The 11441-nt window shown below is 44.0% G+C and overlaps 1 protein-coding gene across 3 annotated transcripts in view; it reads left to right on the top strand.

Moving 5' to 3' along the window:
• The window catches only part of CLDN10 (claudin 10), a 173739-nt gene that overhangs the window by 135130 nt on the left and 27168 nt on the right, over positions 1–11441 (top strand). For 2 of the 3 annotated variants that reach the window (XM_004709767.2, XM_004709766.2), the window contains exons 2-3: positions 9470–9631; positions 9720–9801. In XM_004709767.2, the coding sequence (XP_004709824.1) occupies positions 9470–9631; positions 9720–9801 (244 nt within the window). Of the gene's footprint in view, positions 1–37; positions 258–9469; positions 9632–9719; positions 9802–11441 lie in introns of those variants that run through there. The other variant, XM_004709765.2, reaches the window with a different exon arrangement.

Below are 11441 nucleotides of genomic sequence, written 5' to 3'. Positions count from 1 at the left end.
GCCGAGTGGGTGCGCTAGCGTGGCTGCAGCCAGCGGCATGGCGAGCACGGCCTCGGAGATCATTGCCTTCATGGTCTCCATCTCCGGCTGGGTGCTGGTGTCCTCCACGCTGCCCACCGACTACTGGAAGGTCTCCACCATCGACGGCACCGTCATCACCACCGCCACCTATTGGGCCAACCTGTGGAAGACGTGTGTCACCGACTCCACGGGCGTCTCCAACTGCAAGGATTTCCCCTCCATGCTGGCGTTGGACGGTCTGCATCCCCTCGCCCCCACGCCCCCTGAGCAGCCCACGGGGGCGTCCTCTTGGCCGGAGGGCGCGGGAGGCGGATGCCTGGGTGCACCCTTGGTCCCCGCGGCCCGTGGCAGAACCGCTGGTTGCAGTCAGAGACTGGGCGCCGCGCCCTCCCTGGGCTGGGGCGCTGGACTGGCTGTGCGTGCCCGCCGCTCGCTTTCTCGGGGCAGCTGCCCCGTCTGAGCCCGGGGCCCTGGGAAGGAGACACGCGGTCAGGCCCGGTTGGGATGCCTCCCTATGGGTGTGGGGAACAAACGGGGGCGGTGTTCCGAGGATGAAGGACGCGGCTGTGGGGTCCCTTTTCTTCGGGAGACTGTCAAGACCGCCCTCTCCCCAGACGCAAAGTTTACGTCCCAGGGCTTTGTCTGGGCCCTTTCCGGCAGAGCGAGGTTCCGCGTAACGCTCGGTCATGGAAAGCCAGATGCACTTGCCTTTAACTCCCTTTAACCGTTGGGTTGTTTCTTTTAAAAGGCTGGGAAGAGAGAAACTGCCGCGGGTTCTCACCTCCCCCGCCCACCACCACCAACTTCAACTTGTCTGCAAGTTGATCGAGCTTGGCTTTAATACTTTTTCCAAGCATTCTGCCGCCTAGGTAGTGTCGGTTGAGTGTAGAGGATCGTGTGTCAGTCCCTCCCTGGGTAGCAATTCCTGTCTCCCTCATGTTCTCTTGTCTATGTCCAGCTCCATTGTTATTGCCAACCAGGCTTCATAGCGCTTTTATTTTATGTAATAGCAACAGGTGGATATTCTCACGGCTCCCTGTTTCAAGGGGTAGTGATTGCTCAGATTCTAGGCTCTCTTCTTCCAGAATTTTGTAAATGGCTCCCTACATAAATGGCCTAAAATAGACGTTATATATAGCACACTGCTAGTCTGTAATGTTGTAAAATTTTAAACTTATCTTCTCAAGCCAGTACTTCTAGAAATAAGTCTTTTTAATAGTGGTGTAATATTCATTAATGTGGAAAACTGGGTTCTGAAGAGGAATCCTTCACATTGTGTTCAGCGTTGAGGTGTTGTTCTCTCTCATGTCTCTGTCTCGGACTCTCTCTGTCTCTCTCTCTCTCTCTGCCTGCACTCAAGTTTCTTATTTACCTAGCTGGGTAAATAAAAGACACACGATTTGATTCCTAACATGGCGTTTACCACGAAAAGCAAACTGCTCTTGCTCAACGTGGTACGTGATGGGACCTCAGTGGCAGGGAATGTGTGTCTGATGTTAGAAGAATGACACCCGGTTAGGTTTGCCTGCGGTTGTGTCAAATAAGCAGCCGGAACACTCTCGAGTCCCAAGATGCGACACTTGAATTTCCTGTGCTCCGCTGAGCGCACATCTAGGCAGATACTGTGAACAAGCAGGCTCTTGTTTCTGTGGTTTGCGTTTAGGAATATGCAACCGATAATAGCTACCTTAAGAGCCTTATTATGTTGTAACTGTATTGTTATCTGAGAGGAGCACTGATGGTATGGTGGTCTACGTGTTGGACTGCTAGCTGCAAGGTCAGCAGTTCCAAGCCACAGAGCTGCCTGGTGGGAGAAGGATAAAGTTTGGGGCACACTTAAAGATTTAGACTCTGTGGGTGCACAGGGAGCAATTCTACCCTGCCCTAAGGGGTCACTGTGAGTCAGAATTCACTTGATGGCAGTGAGTACGTGTGTGTGTCTGTGTATCTGAGCTAGTGAGCCAGACAGGTAGGCGTATTTAATAGGGCAGTTGGGAGGGCAGGGAAAAAGAGCAAGAACAAAAAGACTCCAAGAAGATTATTGAGTGCAGAATAATGAGGTTTTCACCTATATTTCTGAGGTGAGCGTAGTTGTGGTGGTCTGATTAGGAAGCAGGTGAGGTGAGGAGGAAGCAGGATAGAGAGCTCAGTGATCAAGTTCGAGATTTGGGTGTGAGTGGGATATCAATGAATGTATAGTCTTCATATGTGTTCCTGTGTCTAAAAATGACATAAAATAGAAATTTTATATACCACACTGTTATTCTGCAGTGTTGTAAAATTAAAAAACTTATCTTCTCAAGCCAGTACTTCTAGAAATAAGTCCTTTTAATAGTGATGTAATATTCATTAATGTGGAAAACTGGGTTCATTGAACCATTTCCCCACTGTTAGAACCCTGGACCCCTCCCTGCTCTTCATTATTACTAGCACGGTACTGAAAATCCTTAGTCACTTCTTTGTACACGCATGTATTTGTGTGGATACTAAGAAATAGGAATCGCCATGGCAGCAGAAGAAGCCTGTTAATATTCATCATTTACTGGCACATTACATTCTACCCACAGGGTACCAGAGTGTGAGTTTGCCGATGTTCTCAGTCATAAGTGTTTCACTCTATGTAATGGAGGACAGATATTATCTTATTTGTCATTTTACTTGGTATTTCCCTGATGAGCTGTGATCTTGACCCCCTTATTGTATATTTATTGGCAATTTTCATTTTCCCTTTTGTGCTTGCCTGTCCAAATCCTAGGCTCAGGATTCTGTTGTTTCTTATTGGTTTCAATGATTTTCATTTTTTAAACTCTGGGTGTCCGTTGTTGGTTTGATTTATATATATTGTTGTCTTGGGTCATTGTTTTTCTCTTAACTTTGTGGTATTTTTTTTTCTCCACACAGAATTTAAATTTTTCTAATATAATTAATTGGTCTTTTTGTCATTGAGTTTGCTTTCTGTAGCTTTCAAAGGCATTCCTTATCCCAATGTGAGCAATTTGTTTTTCTGTGTCTCCCAGATAACATTTTTGAGATTGGGATCGTAGAAGTCCATCTTCATGTGGAGGGGATTTACCCCCTACAAGTGGGACAACCCTGAGCAGGGTCCCTGTGTGTGTCCCTCCCTCATCTGTAGTCTGCCAGAGGACTTCCTGACTTTATCTCCCCAGTGGCATTGGAAAGCGGCGTTAGCATGGGCAGCGGTGGCTCTGAGCAGAGCTGCCCTCCCCGGAAACCAGGCAGAAGCTCTAGATTGAAAAGAACTCCACGAAGGGAGAGGAAAGGCCCATAGGTCAGACCAGTGGAAAATGAAGCCACTTGGATGCAGATGATGGATCTTTGTTCTGAATTTCCTTTAGGAGACCAGTGTTCTGATTCCTCAGTGACGGGAGAACCATTTCTGTTTTGCCATAAGAAAAATGGGTCCTGGAAAAGCTCCGTATTCTAGATTTGATGTTACTCCATACACCAGTTCAGCTTAGAATTCATCTCTATTTTATGGAGGGAGAACTTTTCACAATGCTTCTTACCACTTAACAGGCCACTTTGTGCATGTGAAGTCGGTACCGCTGTCCCCATTGTACAGATAAGAAAACGGAGGCCCAGTGGATTAAGTAATGTAACCCAGGGCACATAGCAGATAAATAGAAGAGCCAGGGCTGAAATTCAGAGTTCTTGCTTTTTCCTTCATGTCACAATTCTGGGTATAAGAAAACATACCCTCCCCACCCCCACCCCTTCAATTGAATACGGAGCGCATGTATTACAAAAGATTTTTCACCACCAAGTGAATGTTTTCTGTGAGTTTGAAATTTAAAAGTAAGTTACCCAGTCTTTGGAAAACACCTTATGTTTAGAGGTCACCTTGAAGGATTTTCTCCAACAGAAATCATAGCTTTGAAGTCCCTGTGTTTTAGTAATTGGAAGTTTGATGGCCCAATGACCTCGTGCTTTGAGCTTATTGCTCACCAGTATTCCTTTCAAAGCACCGCTTGAACTTCAGCTGAGAATGATTTCCAGCCATGTTGTTTGTAGTGTATGCCCCTGTTTTTGTTAGTGGAAATGTTAGCCATTTCTCCTAAGAGACTCAACTATAAATTACACTTCAGAGAATGTCTAAATAAATATGTTCATGCTTCAGCACCTTAATGTCTTAATTAGCTATTAAGGGTGTCTATAAATTAGACCTGTCAAGAATAATGGCCTCCTTGACTAGGCTTTTACTGCCACTTTCCTGGATGGGGTTACTTGAAATAAGTTTTACACTCGGGATCTGTTTAAAATCAAAATTGGAGAGGCCTAAGCTTTCAGAGAGAACCCCTGCAAGAGCTTGTTCTGAGACGCGTCAGGCCTGAGTCTCTAGGTGTTTGGAGCCCTGCAAGCCCACTCAGTACCATTGAGTCCATTCTGAGTATAGGACACGATTGGATTGTTTCTGTGGGTTCTACCACAGAAACTCTTTTTTTTAAATCATTTTATTGGGGCTCATACAATTCATCACAATACATAGATCAATTGTGTAAAGCACACTTATACATTTGTTGCCCTCATCATTCTCAAAATTCGCTTTCCTCTTGGGTTCCTGGAATTAGCTCATTTTCCTTTTTTCCCCTCCCCCTCCCTCCCCACTCCCCCCTCCCTCATGAACCCTTAATAATTTATAAATTATTATTATATCTTATCTTACACTGCCCGGCGTCTCCCTTCACCCACCCTTCTTGCCTATCCCCCAGAGAGGAGGTTATATGTAGATTCTTGTGATCAATTCCCCCTTCCTACGCCCCACTTCCCTCCCGATATCGCCACTGTCACCGCTGGTCCTGAGGGGTTCATCTGTCCTAGATTCCCTGTGTTTCCAGTTCCCATCTGTACCGCTGTGCATCCTCTGGTCTAAACAGGTTTGCAAGGTAGAATTGGGGTCATGGTAGTTGGGGGGAGGAAGCGTTTAAGAACTAGAGGAAGGTTGTGGGTTTCATTTTTGCTATACTGAACCCTAAATGACTCATCTCCTCCCCACTACCCCTCTGCAAGGTATGTCCAGTTGTCTAGAGATGGGCATTGGGTCCCCATCACGCACCACCCTCATTCACGATGATATGGTGTTTGAAGCCTGGTGTTTGAAGCCTGGTCCCTTCGGCCCTTCATGATCACACATGTTGGTGTGCTGCTTCCATGTGGGCTTTGTTGCTTCTGGGCTAGCACAGAAACTCTCTATAGGAGTAGAAAGATTTGTCTTTCTTCTGGGGAGCTGCTGGTGGTTTTGAACTGTTGACTTTGCTGTTAGCGGCCCAACTCATAACCACTACACCACCAGGGCTCCTTTATAAGCCCTGACAACCCCTATTTTACAAACCTCGGGTTTACGAAAAAAGCTTTTTATTACATTTATGGCTGGCAGGGGAGTTTATTTCCAGGCACCACACCCCGTGCTCTTTTCTCCCCATTTCAGAAAATCTGGAACAGGCTTGACCATGTGAAGTAACTTCTCTTTTTGCCTATGAAAAGCTAGCATGTTGTTGCTGCCCTTAACACACTGGAGAGAGGGACTTTATCCTTCAAATGAGTGTTCCCGTTAGTACTAAAGCCAGACACGAACCATATCGTAACCTTCTCTCTCCATCTCTTTTCTCCTGCTGTACCAAGGCACCAGAGCAGTCCAGCAGCTGCAGGAATAAGGGCAGAAAAGGGAGAGCTCAGGCAAAGAAACACACAGGAAAACAATGTCTGCTTAGTGGTGAACGTTTGAGGACCACCGTTATTTTACCAGCCATGCTAGGAGTGAACTGGCCTGTCCTGGGAGCCAGCCACCTGGGAAAATGCATTCCACATTCTACCTGAGCAGACTGTAGGATTTAACCTTATGCGTTTTCTGTCAGGAAAGCCTGGAAAGATAACTAACCCCCATGCTCACTGCCATTGACTTAGTTGTGACACACACTCACCCTATGTGGCAGTGGTTCTCAACCTTCCTAATGCTGCGAATACAGTTCCTCATGCTGTGGTGACACCCAACCATCAAATTCCTTTTGTGGCTACTTCATAACTGTAATTTTGCTACTGTTATGAATCGAGCGACCCCTGTGAAAAGGTCGTTTGACCCCCAAAGGGATCGTGCCCCACAGGTTGAGAACCGCTGCTATGTGGGGTTTCCAAAGCCATAACTCTTTAAGAGGTCATTTTTTCTCCCCAGAAGTGGCGAGCAGGTTCAAACATTGGACCGTCTGGTTAGCAGCCCAATGCCTACCTAACCCAGAGTGCCAGGATGGTTCCTAAAGTGAATGTCAATTGTAGTCCAGGATAAACTTTTCAAAGATAATTATATATTTTATGTTATAGAGGCTAGTTCATCCCCTCGGTGTTTTTGTTTGTTTTCTTAGTGCCTGCAGTCAAAATCTGCTAAAATACATCAAAACCATACATAAGATTAAATCTCGAAAAATAGTCAAATAGTGCCCAGTAGCTCTGGTTACAAATGACAAGAGCGTGTTAGGGCTATTGGGGAGACTCTTTTAATCTTGGGGTAAAACTTGAAGGAAGCATTCTCAGACTATGCTTATTCAAAATTCAGGGACCACGTGCTAGAGGTGACCTCTAGTCCATATGTCCGTAGGAATGAATGAATATTTTACTTTCCGCTTTGCCCTGAACTCTCATAATAAATGATTTGCTATATCTGGGAATGGAGAATTCTTCCAAATTAAACTAAAAAGTGGAATTGCTCATGTAAACCTGATGGGTGGATCTTTTGGCTTGCTTTCTCAGTAGTTATTTATACTTACAAAGTCAGTCTACCTAATATTGGTCTACTATCAGTTTTTCAGATGGAAATATGACAAGAGTTTGAGACTGAAATGAAAGAGAATCTTACAGGGCAAAAGTTTGTTAGTTTAAACTTTATTGATTAAAATGTTATTATTGTTTTGGACCAAAGGTAGGCTGAAGTACTCTTTTGCCCTGGTTGTGACAATAAATATATGTAACTAAGGGAATGAGTTGTACAAGTGGGGAGTGGATCAGACAAACAGAAAGCATCCACGTGTAAGCAAATAAGTGACATGATAATTGTGTTATTGTTCTACTAAGCAGTGCTTTTTTTAAAACCCAAATTCATTTTATGTGCTCTGAAAGTAATAAAATGTCAAGCTAGCTCAGGATTTAGACTCCCCAGGGTTCAAGACGATGTTTCACTGGGTTGCATTTATAAGCTTCCCCTGATGTTGGAACGTTTGACCCTTTCGGGGGTTTGCTGCCCAATTATAGGCAAGCCTCATTTTGTTGCATTTCCCAGATCCTGGGTGTTTTGACAAACTGAAGGTTTGGCCGCTCAGCAAGCCTGTCAGAGCTATTTGCCCTATAGCTTATGTGCACACTTCGTGTCCTTGGTCACCTTTTGGTATTCTCATCATTCTTCCAACTTTTCTCATATTGTTATGGCATACTTCAGGTACCCTGGTGGTGTAGTGCTTACACACTGGGCTGCTAAGCACAAGGTCAGCAGTCAGAACCCACAAGCTGCTCTGGGATTTCTACCACGGTTAACTTATCATCTTGGAAACTCACAGGGGCAGTTCTGCCCTGTCCTGCAGGATTACTGTGAGTCAGAATTGATTCATTGGCAGTGAGTACATGTAAGAGTCATGCACTGTAGTGCATGACTTTATTAAGGTTGCAATACAAACAAAGAACCTCACTGCCATTGAGTTGATTCCAACTCTTTTTAAAAAAATCATTTTATTGGGGGCTCATACAACTCTGATCACAATCCATACATACATCAATTGTATAAAGCACATTAGTACTTTCTTACCCTCATCATTCTCAAAACATTTGCTCTTCACGATGATGCTTCTGTTTTAAAAAGTCTATTCTGCCACTCTGTGGCTTAAAAAAATTTTTTTTTAGCACATTTGTGCATTCATTGCCCTCATCATTGACAGGGAATCCAGGGCTAATGATCTCCTCAGCACCAGTGGTGAGAGTGGCAATACTGGGAGAGTAGAGGGCGCGTAGTTTGGAAAGGGGGAACCGATTACAAGAATCTACATATAACCTCCTCCCTGGTGGACGGACAACAGAAAAGTGGGTGAAGGGAGACGTCGGAAAGGTCAAGATATAAAAAAATAATAATTTATAAATTATCAAGGGCTCATGACGGAGGGGGGAGCGGGGAGGGAGGGGAAAAATGAGGAGCTGATGCCAGGGGTTTAAGTGGATTCCAACTCTTAGTGACCCTGCACGACAGGATAGAACTGCGCCTGTGGATTTCTGAGACTGTACTCTTTACCGGAGAAGAAAGCCCTATCTTTCTCCCATGGAGAAGCAGGTGGTTTCAAACTGCTGAACTTGCGGTTAGTAGACCAACACATAACCACTAAACCACCAAACCACAAAACCAAACTCACTGCCACCAGCACTCCTTTTATATGCACTGGGTAACCACAAAATCTGTGCAACTAGCTTTCTTGTGATATTTGCTTTCTTGCAAAGGTCTAGAACTGAACCTACACTCACTCAGAGGTTTGCCTGCAGATACTTCATGTGAAAAACATTAAATTATCTATTTAAAGGGCTCAACATATGTATGGAAGAGTTGGGGGATTGTGGGTGTGTTAGTCTGGGTACTTTAGAGAAACAAATCCACAGAAACTCATGTCTAAGAGTGAGTTTTCTATAAAGGGTAAGTGCATATCAAGAAAATATCCCAACCCAGTGCTGCCCAAGCCCACAAGTCCAACATTAACCCATTACCCCATATGTCCAACACCAGTCCACGAAGTCCTCCTCCGTCTCACAAAACACACCTATGATGCCAACTGCAGGAGGAAAGCTGAGTCAGTGAACATGTAAACATCTCAGCGCTGGCAGGGGTCTCCACGTGGCTGCTCCAGCACCCAGGGCTGCATTGGGGTAGGTCCATGCGGCTTCTCCTCAAGGATGTCTTGCAGGAAGTGAGCCTTGCCAGCTGAGACTGGAAACTGGCTAAGGCAGCTGCACCATGGTATGACCATCAGAAAGCAAGAGACCTGAGAACTAGAAAGGCGAGGCTCACTGAGCCATTTATCCCTCCGCCCTTCAATTAACCCCACATGTGTTTATCGGCCAGCTTGGCACAATAAACTAACTCCCTCAGTGGGAGTGGCAGAGGCCTGCTTGCCTGGGCACTGCACCTGGTCTGGGATGGAACACAATCTGTAAGAACTCCCCTCTGGCACATTACATAAATGATTTGAAAATGGGGATGATGGTACCCAGAGATCGATCTTGGGAATGATGCACAAGCCAAAGTGTGTGGTATAGGAATAGGCCCCTCCAGGAGTGCCTTCCCTACGTTAGAACAGTGATTTTTGGGGGGAAAGAGAACAATCGTTGAGAGTGATGGTGTACAATGAAGATTTACCCGTAGACAGCCCCATGTTTTATGTTAACGTAAAATGACCTATTCTAATTTCAGGTTATATCCAGGCATGTAGAGGACTTATGATTGCTGCTGTCAGCCTTGGCTTTTTTGGTTCCATATTTGCACTGTTTGGAATGAAGTGTACCAAAGTCGGAGGCTCAGATAAAGCCAAAGCTAAAATTGCTTGTTTGGCTGGAATTGTATTCATACTGTCAGGTAAATAGTAACTTTCTTCCACACAAGGTACTTCATGGTGTTAATGGCAGAACAATAACAATAGCGCTTTCCTTCTGGCACTTTCTAGGGCTGTGCTCCATGACTGGCTGTTCTCTATATGCAAACAAAATCACAACGGAATTCTTCGACCCTCTCTACGTTGAGCAAAAGTAAGCTCTTTTCTCAGTCTACATGTATCCAGCTCATAGGAAATGAGTATAAATTGATGGTCCAAATGAAGTCAAAAGAATTTCCTAGATGGTGTGTGAAAGTAAGGCATCCTGTTAGACAATATAGAATGATGGCACTCAAGATCTGATATTTTGTGTGATATGTTGACAAAAAACAAACAAACAAAAACAAGACAACACCTACTGCTGTGGAGTGTATCCCTAGCCATAGCAACAATACAGAGCTGCCCACAGGGGCTTCTTACCCTCCTCACCCTGGAAGCCTTACGGAAGCAGACTGCCTAATCGGTCTCCTTGGGGCATTCTATGTGTTGTCAAGCCATCCTTATTGGGTTTGTCTCTTTTTTTGTTTGTTTTCTTCTTGTTTGTGTTTTGCATGATTTCCTGTGTATAAAATCTAGGACAGGTATTTCTATAGAGACAGTAACTGGGTTGATAATTGCCTGGAGACATGGCAGGGACTACTGGGGGGATAGGGAGCCAATAACAATGAGCACAGGAAGAAAATGCTCTGAAATTGACTGTGGTGATGATGGCACAAATCCTGCTAATATGATTGAACTAATAAGTTGTATTACATGTGAAGTATAACCTCATGAAAAAGCTTCATTTATATTACTTAGTAGTGGGGTTTTTTTTTTGAGTTTTTGTTTCTCAACAACTTTATTGACATACAATCATGTAATATATCATTCCCTGATTTGAATTATATAATCTATTTTTAGTAAATTAAACATCACCATAGTAAATTTTAGAACATTTTCATAATGTCAGAAAAAAACCGTACACCCTGTAGCTACCATCCCATCCTATGCCTCCATCCCCTCAGCCCTAAGCAACCACTAAATTACTTTTGGTCTCTAGATTTCCTGCCCTGGATATTTCATATGAATGGGATCATAGCAGCCTGCTAGCTGATAATCACAAGGTCAGCAGTTCAAACCCACCAGCCACTCTGTGGGAGAAAGATGAGGCTTTCTGCTCCTGTACAGATTTATAAAGCTTCAAAAATGCACAGGGGTGGTCCTACTCTACCTATAGATACTGTCATTATGAGTCAGAGTCTACTTAGTGGTAGTGGGTGTTTTTGTTTGCTTGTTTATTGTTGTTTGTTTGAGATCATATAATATGTGAACTTTTAGCACTGGCTTCTTTCACTTAGCAGTTTTCAATGTTATTCATGTAGCAGCAATCACTTAATTACTTTTTTGGCTGGGTCATGTTCCGTTGTATGGATATATCACATTTTGTTTATTCATCAGTTGAAAAACATCTGGACTGCTTCTACTAATCAAATTGCATTATAACTCCTTGCTTTTAAATAGCTCAAGGAGTAACATATATATATATATGATAACCACCCAGTGGCCATCAGAAAGTTGACATCAAGCCTAGGGAAAGTGGAAGGCAGGTGTTGGACAGGAAAGAAAGAATGATGAAATGTGATGGTTGGAAAGTGGTTGATTGTTGGCCAGGTTTCTTAATTGGCCTTTCATATTTATTAATTACTTCCTTTATATTTATTAATTACCTCCACAACCTTTATTTATTAATGCCTTCCTTTCATATTCATATTTATTAATTAGCTCCACAACCTTCCTTTAACAAGGTATATATAT

The sequence above is a fragment of the Echinops telfairi genome, unplaced genomic scaffold (genome assembly GCF_000313985.2).
Source record: "Echinops telfairi isolate 266 unplaced genomic scaffold, ASM31398v2 ScPeMD7_7405;HRSCAF=8443, whole genome shotgun sequence".
Lineage (NCBI taxonomy): Eukaryota > Metazoa > Chordata > Mammalia > Afrosoricida > Tenrecidae > Echinops > Echinops telfairi.
The sequence above is the reverse complement of the archived record's forward strand: the minus strand, read 5'-3'. Positions and strand labels throughout refer to the sequence as shown.